A 19077-nucleotide genomic window follows, 5' to 3' on the forward strand; every position below is an offset into this window, starting at 1 on the left:
CAGTCTGGCGGAATTTTTCAGGGTTTTTTGTGTTCCGCGCCCAGCTAGTCATTTGCATGACAATTCTCACCTGAGACCTTTCAAAACCCCCGAAAACGCCCCTGAAGCCCCTCCCCTACAGAAACTCCCTTGAAAGTTCTCTGAAACTCCGCATGACCATCTTTAAATCTCCCATTCGAATTACTCTCCCTAGTTAAACTTCTTTGCAACCTTGTACTCCATTTAGGTAATGAACTGAATCCATTTAGGTAATGAATCCATTTAGGTAAAAATTCTATTTAGGCAGTCCCGACCCATTACCTAAATGGAGGTTTTGGTGTATCTGGTGTAAAAATAACTTTGTGGTATGCCTGCTGTATTAGAATGCAAGATCTAGTCGTAATCTATCATCTATGGAAAGAAACTTAGAGGATGAGTAAGAGTTTTATGCATAATAATCAAAAAATGGGCCAAAACCATCAATGTCGCTTACGTCACTTTGCAGAATTACGGCAGTATTGCAAACGTTGATAAACGTCAGGCTGTCCCCTGTCAGGGTGTGGAAGATATGTGTGTGCATATTGGGAAAAACATTTTTTTTTTTCTTCTAATCAGAACTGGTGCTATGCACGCTAAGGCCACTCAGCACCTAGAATGTGTAAAGCCTGTATCCGCAATAATCGGGACACAAAAATATAACTGTAACTCTGCAATAGATACATTAAAATTGCTCAAATTCTCAGTGTTCATTCCACCTGCAAAATTTCATGTGAATTGGTGAAGTACCTTTTGTTGTAGCAATGAAACAGTATAACGTGAGCAATTGAATTTTGTACAGTCCCTGGCTTAAATTGTCAGCGCTATAACTTTTGAATTTGATAAAGGAAATGGCTGGTATTTTGAACACAAACCTCTCAATCTACTTTACTTGCATAGGCAAAATTTCAAAAAAAATCGATGCACTATCAACAATTTTATAGTAGAAACATATATTGGAGCTCACCGTGATTTTAGCCCTTCAGACAACAATTAGTGAGCACCCCTTATTGTTTCGCTTGTATTGTTGAAGGTACTACACCAATAATCATCAAATTTTGCAGACATAATATACACATAATCAACTACCTTCTGTGAAAATTTCATGAAAATTGGCAGAGAAATTCAAAAGTTATGAATAGGCAAACATCGCACATAAAAACATGAAACATTTTCACTAACAATATCCCCTATCAACACCAGTAACTTTCAATACAATTGATAAAAGTTGATGAAATATTGCAAGAAAGTGTCTCTATAAGTATCATAACTGCTCACAAAGTTTCATAATTATCCTCACAGAACTTTGAATTGTAGCGGAAAAGAACCAACTAGTATGCGAATGAAAATTGGTGATAATTGTACAAAATCTTAAAAATCACGTATGTTTGTTTCTCATCCACAGTTAAAAGTAATGCATCGATTTTTATGAAATTTTGCATAAATAATAAACATACATCAAAGAGTTCTCAGTTAACTTTTGGCCAATTTTTATTGATTCAGTACAGCGTTACTGCCGTACTTCTGTGTCCCGATTATTGCGGATACAGGTTTTAAGACCTACTCATAAGTGCATAATTTCCAGACTACACCAAAAATGTGTAACAGCAACACATTTACAAAAACAGCTCGTACACTCTTCTGGATGCGAAATGTCGATATTTTTTGTTTACCAAGGTCACTAGTAAACCTAGCTAGATTGCCGTACAATTTTTTTTTTTGCGAATTTGACGATTTTGTGGACGCAGGAGCTGATTTTGTGAAAGTGCAAGGGTTACACATTTTTGGTGTAGTCTGGAAATTATGCACTTTAGTGCTGATCGGTTTTAGAGTGTATGCATTATGGTGTTGATTGCTACAGACAGCAGGACGGTGGACATTGGACATGGAAGTTGTCATGCGCTAAGAGATGTGTAACAATTCACCTGTCGAAGTAATAAGCCTTTAATCATAGTAGGATGTTGGTATCAATGTGGCCCCCAGACAGGCACGCTAAACGTTCACTTCGCCATCGTGGTGAACTTGAAGATTTCAACAACAGCAGTTTAACACAAGGTAGCCACTCCTAAGCTCTATAGGAAACCTGATATATACAGGGTGCGGCAGGAAAAACTGCGAAATTTCAAAGAGCTGTCGTGTCTGGGAGTGTACCTGGTGTGATGGCATATAGGGTATCGGCTCCCTTATTAAACATGTGGCTCCCATTTTCATCCCACGGAAAAATGGGTTTGTTTTGTTTCTTATATTTGTATTTTTTGTTAGAAGTGAGCACGCATTAAAACAAAAAGAACGGAATCGATCGGTGCCGTGATCGCTTGTTTTCGAATATGTTGAATTTGGGAGACTGAGATTACTTATGTCACGCGTACCCTACATTTGATGATATTTTAGATAAAATTAAATTATTTATTTTATCAGATGTGAAAATTAGCGAGCCGTTTACTTTTCTGAGGTTTGATAATGCTTCAGGCACTGTCTGAAAGAACGTTAACACATAGATTCGTTGTTAAATAGACGAAAATGTGATTTGAGTTGAAAAATACTCGCATTTTTTTTTCCTGTCCCATACTGTATTCAAATGCAACACCCACGTGTTCAATACGTCTTTGATGCATCCGATACGATATTTATTGAATGCGCTAAAGGGATTTCGGAGTATGTTGGGTATACGTTTGCATTGGCGTTCTATACTGGCAACGGTAGCGTATTTGTAATCATGGCAACATGAATCCTTTTCTTCGAGAAGCCAAGATATTGGAAGAGTTCTTTTTTCTGTTTTATAGTCAAACTAGCCATGGAAGTCTTTCATAGAGAGATGTGGTTGGACAGGTTGGTAGCGCATGATATTAAATTGCTGTGTCTATATTCTCTTCTTGGACCTTGAAAATCGAAGACTGGGGCACGCAAACTCTCAACAGCTTATACCGAATCCGAAGCGGGTCTCCAAGGTTTAGAGTCTCTAATCGATAGATTAGTGTAGATAAGGGAAGTCGGCAAATTAGATTCGTAACTTCGGATATGAGGATTGGCTCTGGAGATTGGGATGACTCGAGCCGTTTCGTATGGTGTTTGCGCACCGCTGGCGGTTACATATAAAGCGAAGGTGTGACGTGCGTCACGGGTCCCGGCATTTTCCACTTTTTATCTGAACATGAATCAAGCGAATTTTATTTATTCATCTCTGAATTTTGAAGCTTTCGGGTTCGTCGCTTAACGTGGTGAGGGTCTCTACGCGCATATCATTGTAGTCAATGGAGACGCACGATGCTAGGTGTGCCTCTGAAGGCATTTGCTGGTGGTATCAATTGCACTGATGAATCTGAAAGTATGAACCTGAAAAAGAATAGGAGTAAATGGTCCAAAATGCACTGGTGGGATAAAATGGCCCAACGCATAAAGTCAAAATATCGAGTATCCTTCTAGAGGCCTGGCAGAACGAAAACCTTTATTCTGGATCTGAATTCAATGCTTAGTTTCCGGACAAAGAAAATTGTTCGTCTTAGTTCGCTATTCGGGTCGTCCTACAAGATCGCTTGTAAGCAGTTCAACTCTAAGATCAAACTTTAAAATAATTGTAGGATCTTATAACAATTATACCTACTACAAATAAAGCCAGTACTTACCCTATGAAATACTAATCTGCCTTCTTTTCTCCTCCTCCTCAGGGACCTCGCCACGCGCAACTGCATCATTAGCAGCGACTTCTCGGCCAAGATCTCCCTCGCCGGGCTGAGCCGGGACAAGTACAACAAGGAGTACTTCAAGTACAAGAACCAACTGATGCCGGTCCGGTGGATGGCCCCCGAGTGTCTCCAGGACGATGATTTCTCCATCAAGAGCGACATCTTCTCGTTTGCGGTGCTGGTGTGGGAGCTGTTTACCACGGCCACGGAACTCCCGTTCAAGGAGTTTACCGACGAGGAGTACGTCACACAGGCGCAAGCCGGAAAGCTGGAGTGGAAGCTGGCGGACAAGACGCCGGAGAATCTGCACAAAATACTGGTGAGTTTGGGGGTGCAACGTTAGATTTATGTGATTTACATCATTCTCAATTTCCTCTTATTTTCAGACTTCCTGTTGGTCGGTGAATCCGAAGGAGCGACCCTCCTTCAGTCAGCTTGTGGTGGCCATTGGAAACTGCTTGCAAAGCGAATACCCAAAGGAACCGCCGGCGGCTGAAGTGGCACCGGCAGCAGCAGCGCCACCTCCAGCAGCGGCAGATTAAATAGGATAAGGAGGCCATTTTTTCTCAAATCGTGATCAAACGACGGAACTTTACACAACGACCAGCTTTTCGTTCAAAAACGCGCGAAGCGGAAAGGACTTTTGATTGGAATTCTGCTCTTAATTAGTAAGCTGTAATATATTAGTATTTATTGTCAAACAATTTAGTATTTAGAAGTCCTGAACACTGAGGCAAATTCACATCGTGAAGTGATGTGGACAAACGTTTGATTTTATTGATGATTGAAGTTAAGTTGAATGAAGAAGTTTGAAAAAGTTTGAATTTGCAAGATGAGTTTACATCGAAGACTTACACATAGGAAATCGACTGCCGTACACATATGATGATGGATCACACGTGTGATCTGACTGCATTTAACGAAGAAATGAAGACTTGATAATCTTATTACCTTTTCTAGTTCGTAAGATGATGAAAGCTATCGCAAACGTACTGTATTATTATTATTAACCAGTAGTATTATACACTTGTAATTAGTATGCAGCAAAATTAAAGCCGTAAGAATTTTATACATCTCTTATTGAGATGATGAAATACAGATTGTAGAACTGAAGAATCATACAACAAGAAACGGCATCGCAATGGAAGTATGTCTACCTGGATGTCAGAGGGTACGTGCAATTCTGATGTTTGTCGATACGCTGCCTCCGCCTTTCAACTGGTTTATGTGCCGTTGCTAAAATGATGAGGTTTTTATCATGTGTTTTATCATATGGTTCGTGTAACTTATCCTTCGCGGGATGCGTGAAACGTTTGCCGTGTAGTTTCCGCCTTGGAAAACTAACTGCTTCTGTTTAGTGGAACAGCATACCGTCTGTCCCCATTGGTTTGACCGCGTCTAATTTGAACACTTTTTAATTTGACCCCCGCTGATCTGTACATCGTTCAAACTAAAAACGGTTCAAATGTCATTCTGCTTATGGAACGGGGTGAAACGGAACGCAGAATCAAAACAAAACAGTAAATAAGGTTACCAGAAGTGTGTTTTTCGGTGCCGACAGGGTAACTAGAAGTTCAAATTAAAAATGAACCCCGTTGGTTTACATGAGGTATCGTTCAAACCAACGGGGGTAGACGGTATTTAAGTTTTTACACAGGACACGGGATATACCACAATAAATCAAATATTGGTCGCAATGGTTTTGTCCCTTTTTATAAAATCAGAAATTTTTAAAGTAATTACAGTTGTTATGTAATAAAATAGCCAGAGAAAGCTGGCTATCATCATATCCCAACTTACGCAAGTGTTGTGGAATACCTTGTATTCCGGATTTATTGACCCATGGCTCGTTAATGACGGCCACGGTAAAATTCTCTTTGGAGAATCCCCAACGGAGCACTCCCATGGCGCTCTGAGCATGGTGGAGGTTCACTTGCAGAACTTTAATAGCCATTTTCGGGGTTTCCGCCTCTTTTTTTCCGGACGACTGTCCCACTTCTCTTCCCTGTAGCGACCTGGCTCGCCAGTTTTGCCTCTGTGGTTAAGCTGTCGGTTTTTACATCCCCTTTGCCCTGTTTAGATTTGATTTTGTACCACTAGCAGGGGGTTGCATGCAAGCTTCGAGTTTTTTCCTTTAAAGGTAGACAGGCTAGCCTTTATGGTGCTTTTGGGGCGAGATTTACTGACCTCTCCCGAACCGAAGGATTCCTCCTAATGTTCTTGGGTCGGCCTTCCAGTCGGCTTGGTGGTATCGGCACTCGGTTGATCTGTAGTCTTCCTTAGTTAGATTTCACTAAATCGGTAGTTGAGGGTGTATTTGAACTTCTGCCACTTTTCTATCGACACACTCTCTACTGTGAAGATCCATTCCACATGAATTTATTTCAGAATGGATCGTTTCACAATACGCCAATTAGTCGTTATAATGTAATTTTAGCTTTCTATAAGAGTCTTAATGCGGTCGTCGTCTTAACTGGAGCTTAATGGGAAGAATGCTCGAATCATCACTGGACGCGGTATCGCCACTTTATCCATTGACATAAGCTCTGCACCTTCCCAGGGTTTCATGGATGGGGATTTTCTCTTTAACCACACTGAGGCAAAAATACTTAGGAAGAACATTAGAACCCCTTATGATTTGGCGACACTACGATTATTGTTGAAAGACATACATTTTGCTTATGATTTGAAAGGGGAAGATCAATATCAAGCCGCTTAACGATATCTTAAGTTTCTCTTATGAATATCGTTGGATCAAAATTATAACTATCGTACGTTTGCTCTTATTGGATTCAACTTCGAAAACTTACGGAAATCAATAATAACAATTATGAATATCATGCCGCATGTGGAATAATATTCGTATTTCTATTTTATGGATTTTTGGTGAATTAATTTTGTTCAATCATGCCATGTCATGTTTCTTGAATTACCGCGTAAGTAAAACGATCGATTTCTCCTCATGAATCACTTAAAATAAAAGCGAGTGCACATTCATTCATGGATGCAAGTTTGCATGCCCAGAAATTTGTGGCGAAAAAAAATGCACTTTCTTCTTTTCGCTTTAAACTCAACAAATAAACCTGCATTTCACTTTTATTAAAACGTGGAAATCGATTAAGAGGCCGATCGTGTTACTTACGTATTTCAAGATTTGTCGTTGATTTTCGAAGAGAGTTTATCGACACTTGGGAAATTCAAATAATTTGATTTCATGTCCGATAATTCCGAAAACAGCTCTGTGAGTAATGGTTGTTCGTCTAAAACGCAGCTTATTGGAAATCATACCATCACTGTTACAATTTTCATAGATTTTAATTATGATTTTTTCACAACCATGCCGCTTATATCAATCATAAATGTAGCTATGGAACGCGTGTTCAACAACTATAAAGTCAATAAGCGAGTGTTGAAATAGAAAAACCGCCCGTTCATAAGTTGCGAGTTATGAAATTCCTAAGTATTTTTGCCTCAGTGCACGCAGCAGTCTTTTGAACCTTACACGGTAAAAAAACTACACGCTCGATGTAAGGGAAAAATCACTTAACTATTCAATGTCCTAATCAACATGATCAGAAATGCTTTCTCTTTGAGATCGCAATGCTGTCAGTGTTGATTTGAGGACCAAAACAAACCCAACGGAGAAATCAACTGAAAATCCCTTCGATTTGCACTACTGTAAAAAGCAATACGATCCAAAGTGAAAAGTTGTTGATTTGGTAATGACTGTCTTGGGCATAAAAGTAAATATAGATGACAGGTGGTAGAAAGTCCTTCGCTTCGATTCACACCTCTCCAACAGACGTGAAGTAGTGTAGTGGTTAAACAGTTGATCGGGACTCTGAAGGTCCTGGTATCGAATCTGGCTGCGGCTGAACATATTTTTTTTAAATTCTAGTTTTGAAATCAAAACATTGTCAACAACGAATTGATGTGATGTTCCATTAAAATTGAAGAGGCATTGGATGTTCTTTGTCAAATGATATGTAATTGATAACAAACTGATTGAACAGTAGTGCGAATTCAAGTGCCAATCAGTTCATATCACAGTGCAGATTTTTTACCGTGTACAGATTAGAACCATCTACAGTAGACGTTCGATAAGTGCAACATGTTCACGTTTCAGCTACCGAATGTAATTCACTAACTGCAACGACTGACAGCCGTCAGACAGTTGTCTATTGCTGTTGGACGCAGCCAGATTGCACTCAAAAACATCGTAAAACAGCTGTAGTGCATACGTAAAATATCGCAAACTAGATGTTAGTCACACGCAACGTATCTAAATAACAAGGTAAGATACTGCAACTATTATTCTTGTATTAGTGAGAAAAGGAAAAAAGCAAAAAATAGTTATAAAATTAGTGCAGATTAGTATGGGCGCATGACTATTTTGCAAACTTTTTTTGAGAAATTAGGCTCTCACATCAAAGAGGCAATTATTCAAAGGCATCTCACTAGATAAAAATTGACTTCCATGCAATAAATCAGAAAATATCGCCATTTGAAAATCAATAACATTTTTTAATTGATTCTAAACAAATTGATTGATTGATTGATTGATTTATCTTTATTTGAGAGACTTTCAGCCCTTGGCTGGTTCGTCTCTTTCTAAACAAAGTTTTACAGCATTTAGAAACGTTCAAACTAATAAAACTTTACAAATTTGGTAGAAACAATGACATTCTAGAGTAAAATCACAAACTTTTCATAACAAACGCAGATGTGTTATTGGGTCTCGTTATTGACATTTGCGGGAATATCTTACCTTGGTATTTAGATACGTTGAGTCACACGAACAGTCGCAACATTGGACTTCTGTACAGTAGACGTTCGCTCGGTGCAAACGGTTTAACTGCAACGCTTTTTAACTGCAAGTCCGCTAAGTGCAACAATTTTGCAGTTATCGCACCGCTATCTGCCAAAAACAAAACGTCAACAGAGTTGCGATGTTTTTGGATGCACTACAGATGCATTGCGATGTTTTTCAGTGCATTCTGGCTGCGTCCAACAGCAACTGACAACTGTTTGGCGGCTGTCAGTCGTTGCAGTTAGCGAATTTCATTCGGTAACTGAAACGTAAACATGTTGCACTTATCGAACGTCTACTGTAACTAGTTATTCTAATGAGTCGGTCGATAAGGGGTGTCGTACATCTGGACTAGTAGATCTATCGAAACATGTGCTGCTCCGGGAGGTAGATTTTGAGGGGCAGAATATTTCCATCTTCTCCTGCGAACTACTGAGTAGCTGATCTTCGGTAAGGGCAAGTATTCTCCATTTCGCTCTCGCATGACTGAGAGAGGCAGTCGTCACCTTGAAGGTTGATTGTAGAATTTTTACTCATTTTTAGTCCCACGAGTAGCTAGGGAAATAAATGTCCGCTGCACCGCCGTAGTGCAGTAAGGACTGCTTACTGGGGTGTTGCACCCCAGGCTGCATTCGCGGTTACGCATGTTTAGAACCCCCTCAACCATTCGGCACGGGTCGCTTGACACCTTGGCATTGGGGCTTATCCATTTTTGCTTTACATGATGGCCATGACTAACAGCCATCGCAACCTTCCTCTTTTACCAGGGCTTAGCACCTGTCTGTACCTCAAGTTCTCAATAGTATCATGATCTCTCGGATATGCAACTATGGAGGACCATCATTGCTAGTGGAGTAGCTCCCATGGTTTTTTGTTTTACAACTCCACCAGAAATTTCTTTCAAAGTTTTGCAGGAGATACTAGAATACCTTCTGTAAATATTCAGAAATCTTCTTCTTCTTAGCGTCACATCACAACTGGAACAAAGCATATAGCTTGAACCCTACAAATGTTCAGTTCAGTTTCCATATCGGACCCCACGTTTGAGCACTCAGATACGGAAATAAAATAAAACATTACAAGTGCCCATTCACAATCGTAACACACTTCATGCAATAATCGAAGAATTTTCCATGAATTGGAGAAAGCAATTCATGGAAAATTCATCAAACTACTTTACAGACGTAACTATTCTCTATGACCAAGGAAGTCATGAAAATTTCCTTTACGAAAAGTTTCTGCACCGACCGGGTATCGATCCCATCACCCTCAGCATGGTCTTTCTTAATACCCATATGTTTTTCAGAGATACTTCCTAGCATTTTTCAAGAGTTCTTTATGTCATATATCTTGAGTGTTCTTTGATGATTCCTTTCAGGGTTTTCCTCAGAGTTTTTTCCAGTTTTTTTTGGTTTTCTCTCGGATTTTCATTCCAGTTTTTCTCAGTGTTTCTTTGCGATATTTTTTTTCGATATTTATTTCACCTGCTTCCTCCTGTGAGTGGAATTCCGAATCTCAGAAGAATTTTTAAAGTTTTTTTTTTTGAGAATACAGCTAATTTTTTTATAAAAAAAGAGGACCACACATATTTGGAAAATATCGGGAGATCTCTAAAGTACCGAAATTTACAAATATTCCAGGATAAACTGAGGAAGCAATTTCCTGAGAAATCTCAAATGAAAAAATAAGAAAAAATCTTGTAAATTTGTATGAAACTAAAACGGAACTTCGAATGGGAGATTCATTGGGAAAGACTCCTTCGTCTGGAGATCGTTCCGAATTTTCTCCCACTGCTCCTGATGTAAGCTTTCCTGGAAATGCTTTCAGGATTCAAATAGTTCTGGATGAATTGCCCAGAGTAATTACAGGGGAAATCCTGAGAAAAAATCCTAGACAGATCGAGTAAGGGTGCATCTCTGGAAAAATCGTGAGGAAAACTCCATTAGAAATTGCAGGAATTTCTTTTGGTATTCATCCTGAAGTTCTCTAGGATTTTCTTCTTTATTTCTACCGGAGTTCCTCGATTTCCCCTGGAATTTTTTAATGATATCTTTTGCAGTTTGTCGTAGGCAATCGTCTTCTTTTTCTTATTGGCGTAATGCCCGACTCCAGAGGCAGGCTATCCTTCATTTGGGAAATTTGTGCCATGGGTTTTCATCTTGGTGATCTATGAGCACTTCCACAGCTCGTAACTGAGAGCTTTCTCTTCCAATGACTATTTTGCTTTTGCATTTGTATGTATATCATGTGGCACGTACAAATAGGAAGTCAAGGAAATTTCCATTCTTCGACCGACCGGGAATCGAACCCGTTGCCCTTAACATGTGGTCATGCTGAATACCCACGCATTTACAGCTGTAACTATACATATTGGTCCTTCTATTGTAGAATATCTGGCTTTGAAAAAGATAGCTTATTCTAAACGTTTGTACCCCACTAATTTGGGTAAATTCGGGCTTGCTAGCGTAACATTTTCACACAACGGACCGTTTGTGTATCTGAATGCAAGCTTTGTGTGTCTTTAAACGTTCGTTGCGAGACTAAGCAAACCAAGGATATATTTTGGCACAGTTTGATAATCTTGAAGGTATGGATCCTGGCTGTAAAATTTCATGTGACACTTCTCAGGTTGGTATCAGCGATATCAACTATGTCATCACCAAGTGTCACTTTTAGAATCTAGAATACCTTTTATTTATGCTTATATCGTGGTATTGAATATAGTTATTTATTTTATTGTTATACTTTATTAACGACACTTTACCACATGCTGTTGTCATTCGTGCTCAGCATCGAATAGTGGTTATAGATATACATGTAATAGGATCAAAGCGCGTTGTTGATCAAATATCTGAATCAACTACCCCTGACATCAAATCCAATCTCTAAAGAGCGCCAAGTAAAAGAAAAGCATCGTTATCGCACAGACTTGAAAACACATCAAATCACACAACTATGATCGACTGCCAAGTAAAGACAGATATATGCTACATTATTCAATAGCGTAGATATGATCAAACAAAATGTATAGAATATTGCAATTTATTCAGAGGCAAATATCAATCAACTATCAAGTAACACTTTCAAAGTATAATACCACTCAATGTCTGAAGTAGAGGACCAGCTTTTCGGCATATCTAATAGCTACCAGAAGCAACCCATTGTTGAAGCATATTATTGTTTCCCATTCTTGCCTTACGCTTCCTGTTGCATTGCATAGAACATTTTAAACTCGTACGCAATTTCTTCTAATCGATCTCGTCTCTTGTAGCTATCCCAAATCTATCATCTGGAAAGTCATTTTCATTACCTATGAATTATTATTCAGAATCACCTACATAATACACTTTTAAGAAAAGTTAGCCCGTAATCATTATGATAATCAAACGCGCAGCAGAAAATGAGGAAGCTTCCAAACATAACATAATCCAACTGGTGCATTATAAGTCTTCATTATACCATAGAAAACCGAAAACATTAAAGCTCATTAATTCGTGTATAGTAACAAACCTAAACTCAGAACCAGAAACGATGCATTTGTCTTTACAAAGTCGGAACCGCATTTTGGCTTCGGCCAAATCCGCGGCAAAACCCGATTCATTTCTACACATAAAACACTTATTACAAATAGGATGTAAGCAAACATTTCCAGAATACTCAAACGACAACCGCGCAGGTGTTGAAATGTTCGGATAAAGAGTACCCTCGAGGGATCGGAAAATCAATAAAGTGATAAACATCGATCGATGAAAGCTGCTTCCAAGGCAAACCGTGCAGTGTAGCGACGTAAGATTCTGTTTTTGTGTAAATAGTAACATATCAGTTTTCGTATAAGTTAGGAGGGCGTGGTCGCCCGTTTTGAGTTTCAGTGATTGGATAAGCGGTTTCTTGTCTCGAACGAGTCATAATCTTGCAGTGCTCTATAGAATTCTTTGTATTTAAGATGATAAGTTTTTCCTTTGGCCCAGAAAGAACAGCAACAAAATATGGTCTAGTCATTTGAAAGGCGAAGAAAATTCGGTCAATTTTAGAAGGAAGAAAAGGTTTTTTTTTACGAAACACACTTTTTCTTGAAAATTTGGTGAATTCTATCGTAATGTTTGAAGATTTTTTTTTTGGTATTTCTTTCAGAACGATGTTCAGAATTTTGTATTGTTGACAAAAAGTATATAGTTAAGAATCAATTTGCTGCTAGGAACGGCTAAAAGGCGAATAAATGGAAAATGAATGCTTAAGTGATCTATGTACGTGCAAAGGTGTTTGATCCGAACCGCATCCCTCTATTTCATGTGTTACTTATTTTATGCTGCAGCTCAAAGAAATGATTTCGTTTGCATCCACAGCACAGTTGGACGGTGTAGCCACGATCAGGATTTTCCGAAAAAAATATGGTTAAATGGAAGGTTGAAATACAGGTAATTTTCAGGAGTTCTTGGAAAAAACTGTATTCTAGGAAATTCCTCCAAGAATGTCTTCTAACATTCTTGCCGTATTTATTTGGGCACCCTCAAGCTGTTTTTTTACAGATCGCTCCAAGAGCTTGTTCAAAAGTTCCTTTCTGGAATTCCTCCAGGCAATTCTTCGTGTATATCTCAGTTGAGATCCCACAAGGAGTTGCTGCTCTTGAAATCGTTCAGTGCAGATCTTTCGAAAACTTTGAAAGAAGTGTTCGTTAATCTTTCCAAGAGTTCCTTGGGGCAAACGTACAGAAGCTATACACTCAAACCTCCATTTAGGTCGAATCTATTTAGGTAAAATCTATTTAGGTCCTTCGATTTAGGTAACGTTACCTAAATGGAATCTGATTGTGCTCAAAGCAGTTAGAGTGTTTTAAATTAGAGGTTGGTTCAAGGGAATCAGGGAATGGTAAGTTCAATGTTTGTTTAAGAATCTCTAAGAGCTCCCTTAAGTGTAGGTCATTGGATCTACAATTGTAAACAGTCTGGAACGTCTTAAATCTCTTCTGAAACCCCCTGAAACGTTTAAGAAACACTTAAAAGCGCCGCTGAAATCTACCTGAAGCTTGTAAAATGTATTTTCAGAAACAGTAGCCCCCCTTAACTCCCTCAAGATCCACTGTAACATACCTGAGACCCTCCGAAACCTCCGAAAACGCCTGCGAAACGCCTATGAAACCCGTAAAAATGCTTCAACGTCCTCGAAATCCCCCTAAAACCCCTTCGGACCTCATGTAACTACCTGAGACTCTCAGAAACCCCCGAAAACGCCTACGTAACGCCTGAGTAACGCCTCTGAAACTCGCCAAAAATCACCTGAAGCTATCTGAACTGCCTTCGAAATCCCCCTAAAGCCCCCTCGGACCCCATGTAATGTACCTGAGATCCTCAGAACCCTCCAAAACGTATGCGTAACGCCTGAGTAACGCCTCTGAAGCTCGCCAAAAATCACCTGAAGCTGTCTGAAATGCCTCCGAAATACTCCTAAAAACCCCCTCGAACCCCATGTAACGCACCTGAGACCCTCAGAAACCCCCAAAAACGCCTACGTAACGTCTGAGTAACGAAATTACCCGCAATTACCCCTGCATTTTGCCCAAAGCCGCCCAAGCATTCCTGTAGGCGTTTCTCCAGGAGTCCCTCAGAAATTCATCGTGATGTTCTCCGAGAACATCTACGAGTTTCTAGGGAATGCCTCAGGACTTCCCGTGAAATTCTTCAGGAGTTTCCCGAAAATTTATTCAGGAGCTATGCTGGAATTCTTTCAGGAGTTCCTCGGGAATTACTTCAAGAACTTTTCGAAAAATCCTGCAGGAGTTCCTCGGAAATTCCTCCAGAAATTCCCCTAGGATTCCACGAGAGTCCTCCAAAGATTTCTCCAGGAATTCCCTTAAAACTCATCAAGGAAATTTTCTCAAGAATTCCTCCAGAAATTTCTCCTGGGATTCCTCCAAGAAGTTTTCCAGGGATTCCTCCAGCCATTTCTCTAGACATTCTTCCAGGGATTCCTTAAGGGATTTCTTCATGGATTCCTTAGGGGTTTCTTCATGGATTCCTTCTGGAGTACCCCCAGGGATTCCTTCGCGAATTCCTCCATGGGCTCATCAAGGAATTCAGTCAGGTATTCCTCCAGAGCTCCTTCAGGAATTCATCCAATGATTCCTCCAACAATTAATCCAGGAATTTCTTCAGGATTCAAGGGATTCTTCCAGAAATTCTTCCAGGGATTCCTCCAGGAATTCTTCCAGGGAATACTCCAGAAATTTCTCTAGAGAATTTATCCGGGTAATCTTCCCGGGTAATTTCTCCAGAAATTCCTCCAGGAATACCTCCAGGAATTTCTTCATGAATAACTGCTAATTTATGTATGAATTCATCAAGGCATTCCTTCAGAAATTACTCCACGCTGTCCTCCAGAAATTCTTCCAGGAGTTCCTCCAGGAATACTTCCAGGAATTCCTCCGCATAATTATCCCAGTATACCTCCAGCAATTCTAACAGGGGTTCTTCCCGGAATTCCTCACAGGGATTCCTCCTTAAATTATTTCAGGAATTCCATCAGTCATTCCTCCAGGTATTGCTCCAGGAATTCTTCCTGGATACACTCCAGGATATATTCCAGAATTTTTTCCAGCAAATACTCCAGGAGTTCTTTCAGGAATTACTCCAGAAATTTCTTCAGAAATAACTCTACGAATTCCTTCTGGGATTACTACAGGGAATCGTCTAGGAATTGTTCCGGGAAACACCCCAGGAATTCCTACAAGAAATGTTCTAGGAATTTCAACAGGAATTGCAGTAGGAATTACCACAGGAATTTCTCCAGAAATTCCTTCAATTCCAGTTCTTGCGGGAAATACCTCACGTGAATTCGGAATTACTCGCATGAATTACTCCATGAACTCTCACAGGAAATAATTCATGAAATCCTCCAGGAATTCCTCCAAAAAATAAAAATTAAAAAAAAAAATTCTAAATTTCCTCGCAGTTTAAGGAAATCCTTTAGGAATTCCTCTAAGAATTTCCCTGGGAAATTCTTTAAAAATTCCTTCTCAAATTACTACATGAATTCTTGCAGAAAGTACTCCAGGAACTCCTCCAGGGTATTCTCCAGAAATTTCTTCAAGAAATTCTTGAGGAAATTCTTGGAATTATTCTTGTAGGAGCTCTTGGAGGAATGCCTGCGAAAAATCTTCAAGGCATTCCTGGAGGAATTCTTGGAGGATTTCCTGAAGGAATTCTTGGTGGAATTCCCGGGGTTATTCCAGTAGGCTTTTCTAGAGGAATTTCTGAAGGTATTTATTGAAAAACCCTGGAGGTTTTTCTTGAGAAATTTATAAAGGAATCCCAAATCCCCAGGCCAAATTCCAGGACGGATTCTTGGAGGAATTTTGACATCAATATTAGATCAGGTCTTGGAGAAATTCTTTTTAGAGTACATGTTGGACTTCTTGAAAGAATTTCTGAAAAAAAAATCAATGAAGGAATTCTCGGTGGAATCCCTGGAGTTGTCCCGGGAGTATTTTCTCGAGGAATTTCTGGCGGTTTCCTGAAGAATCTAGGAGGTTTTCATAAAGAAATTTCTGGAGGATTTTTTAAATGAATTTTTGAAGGAATTTCTTGAAAAATTCCTGGAGCAATTTCTGGCGAAATTCCTGTAGGAATTATTGGCAGATATCTAAGAGGGCTCTCTGGTAAAATTCTTGGGGAAGATGAAGGTACAGTAGGAGTTTTTGGAATTCCTGGAGGTATTCTTGGAAGAATTCTAGACAGATGTCTTGGAGGAATTTCTGGATGAAATCTTGGAGAAATTCCTTCTGAAGGAATTTCCGGAGAAATTTCTGGAGGAAATGCTGGAGGAACCCCAGGAGAAATTTCTAGAAGAATTCCTTGAATCGTGAAGAAATCTCTGGGTTAGTTGCAGGAGGAAATCTTTGAAGAACTTCTGAGGGAGCTCTGGAGGAATTCCTGGATTTTTTTTATCTGTATTAACGAACGGGAGTGGGATTCGATCCCAGGTCCTCGGAGTGATAGTCAAATGTTCTAACCATCACACCAGGTCCGCTCCACGGAATTCCTGGATGAATCCATGGAGGAATCCATGCAGGAATCCCTGGGGATATTCCTGAAGGAATCCCTTGAAGAATTTCTAGAGAAACCGCTGGAGAAATCTCTGGAGAAATTCTTAGGAAAGTTCTTGGAGTAATCCTTGGAGAAATTTCTGGAGGTACTCTTGAGAAAACTTCCTTGGTGAGTTTTTAGGGAATGCATGAAGAAATCCTTGGGGGACTCCCGTTGAATCCTCGGGGAATTTCTGGAGGAATTTCCGAGGAACTCCTGCAGGATTTTTCGAAAAGTTTTTGAAGTAATTCCTGAGGAACTGCTGAAGGAATTCCAGTATAGCTCCTGAATAAATTTTCGAGAAACTGCTGGGAAACTCCTGAAGAATTTCACGGGAAGTCCTGAGGCATTCCCTAGGAACTCGTAGAGGTATTCTCGGAGAACATCACGATGAATTTCTGAGGGACTCCTGAAGGAATTTCCGAGGAACGCCCAGAGGAATTCTTGGGTAATTTCCGACACTTCCAAATACCATAAAAAACATTTTTATGTCAGTGGATGCACAAGTAACAAAAATACTCAACAAATTGTGAGAAACAAAAGAGGTAATCGTGGAAGAAGTACATCGATAAAATAAAGATATACAAGAGTAGAGCTTGTAGAGCTTGAAGGTCTTAATTCCAGAATAGTTTGGATGGCCTAGATCACCATGTGAATGTTGCTAAGTTATCAAAATTGCACTCTGAGGTTCTAAGAGTAGCGTAGATTATATTCCGCAAGCATTCGCTACAATAGAAATAAATAAATGGAGTGTAGAATTAGCATTTAAGTTTAAATACACGTTAATAAAAACTAAAAAAAAAAAAATACAATAGAAATATCCCAAGATTTACAGATATTGCGACCCATAATACATTGGGTCTATTTGTATGCCAGTGGACACCAAAATGGCAACAAATACAGATACTCGTAATATAATAACGTGCAACAGATACAATCGTGTAAGAATTATGCCGTTAGAGTCAAGGAAACAAGAGTAGAGCATGTAGACCTTGAAGTTCCTAACTCCAGAATAGTTTGGAAAGCCTGGAATATCCCATGAATGTACCAAAAGCATTATAGATGTGCACTGAGGTTACATCAGCATTTTTCACAACTAAAGCATGAAACATTATGTAGATATCGAAGCCAAACTTCAAAGTGTATTGGAGGCCATTTGTATTTCACGGAATGTCCAACTACCGCAATATCAAGTTGCTCATAGCATTGTGAGGTGTAACGGATATCAACGTGACTAAATTTTTTGAACATCTACGTGTTCCTAGGGAATGCATCAGGACTTACCGTGAAATTCTTCAGGAGTTTCCCAGCAGTTTCTCGAAAATATATTCAGGAGCTATGCTGGAATTCTTTCAGGAGCTCCTCAGGAATTACTTCAAGAACTTTTCGAAAAATCCTGCAGGAGTTCCTCGGAAATTCCTCCAGAAATTCCCCGAGGATTCCACGGGAGTCCTCCAAAGATTTCTCCAGGCATTCCCTTAAAACTCATCAAGGAAATTTTCTCAAGAATTCCTCCAGAAATTTCTCCTGGGATTCCTCCAAGAAGTTCCAGTGTTTCCTCCAGGAATTTTCTTAGGAATTTCTCCATGGATTCCTTCAGCGATTTCTCTAGACATTCTTCCAGGTATTCCTTCATGGATTCCTTCAGGAGTACCCCCAGGGATTCCTTCGCGAATTCCTCGATGGACTCATCAAGGAATTCAGTCAGGTATTCCTCCAGGAATTCCTCCAGTGCTCCTTCAGGAATTCATCCAAGATTTCTTCCAACAATTAGTCCAAGAATTTCTTCAGGATTCAAGGGAGTCTTCCAGAAATTCTTTCAGGATTTCTCCAGAGTTTCCTCCAGGAATTCTTCCAGGGAATACTCCAGAAATTCCTCCAGAGAATTTCTCCGGGTAATCTTCCTGGGTAATTTCTCCAGAAATTCCTCCAGGAATACCTCCAGGAATTTCTTCATGAATAACATTGAATCATGGTGTGAGGTGTAATGGACATCAACGTGACTAAATTTTTTGAACGGAGTGCACATAAACGATGATAGATGTTTTAGATCTTAAGACAATGAATTCCAGAGTAGTTTGGATGACCTAGATCACCCAATTCATGTACCATGAATTTTCTAGGGGTGCTTTGAGGCTTTTTGAGTACCGTAAACAATGTTCTGTAATCATTCATCGTGTATTAAACTTGGTTGAGAATGATAGATTTGTGTCTCAAACTTCGGAGTACTTTGGAGGCCTTAGAATAGCTCTGGGATCAAAACTTCAACAGACTATGATGGGTAGTAATACATTGCATGTCTAGGATCAGTGAAAACTATTGATGATTAGCAAAACGATGAAATTTGAGCAAAACATGTAGAATTTATAAAAAAAATACAAAAAAGCCACGTATTTTCGCTTCCCCGCAAAAGGGGTGAGGGTGCAAAGTGGGGAGGTACCATGCACTTCTTATCACATAAATTCCCCATGACTATAAAAAAAAATCCGGG

The 19077-nt window shown here is 39.6% G+C and overlaps 1 protein-coding gene across 1 annotated transcript in view; it reads left to right on the forward strand.

The window, feature by feature from the left end:
- Positions 1-12835, forward strand: part of LOC109433505 (tyrosine-protein kinase-like otk) — a 228837-nt gene extending 216002 nt beyond the window's left edge. Inside the window, exons 12-13 of the mRNA XM_062856369.1 lie at positions 3681-4017; positions 4085-12835. Coding sequence (XP_062712353.1) covers positions 3681-4017; positions 4085-4240 — 493 coding nt within the window. The 3' untranslated portion in view covers positions 4241-12835. The remainder of the gene's footprint in view (positions 1-3680; positions 4018-4084) is intronic.
- Positions 12836-19077: the final 6242 nt, after the last annotated feature.

This window comes from Aedes albopictus, chromosome 3 (genome assembly GCF_035046485.1).
Source record: "Aedes albopictus strain Foshan chromosome 3, AalbF5, whole genome shotgun sequence".
In the NCBI taxonomy this organism is placed as follows: domain Eukaryota; kingdom Metazoa; phylum Arthropoda; class Insecta; order Diptera; family Culicidae; genus Aedes; species Aedes albopictus.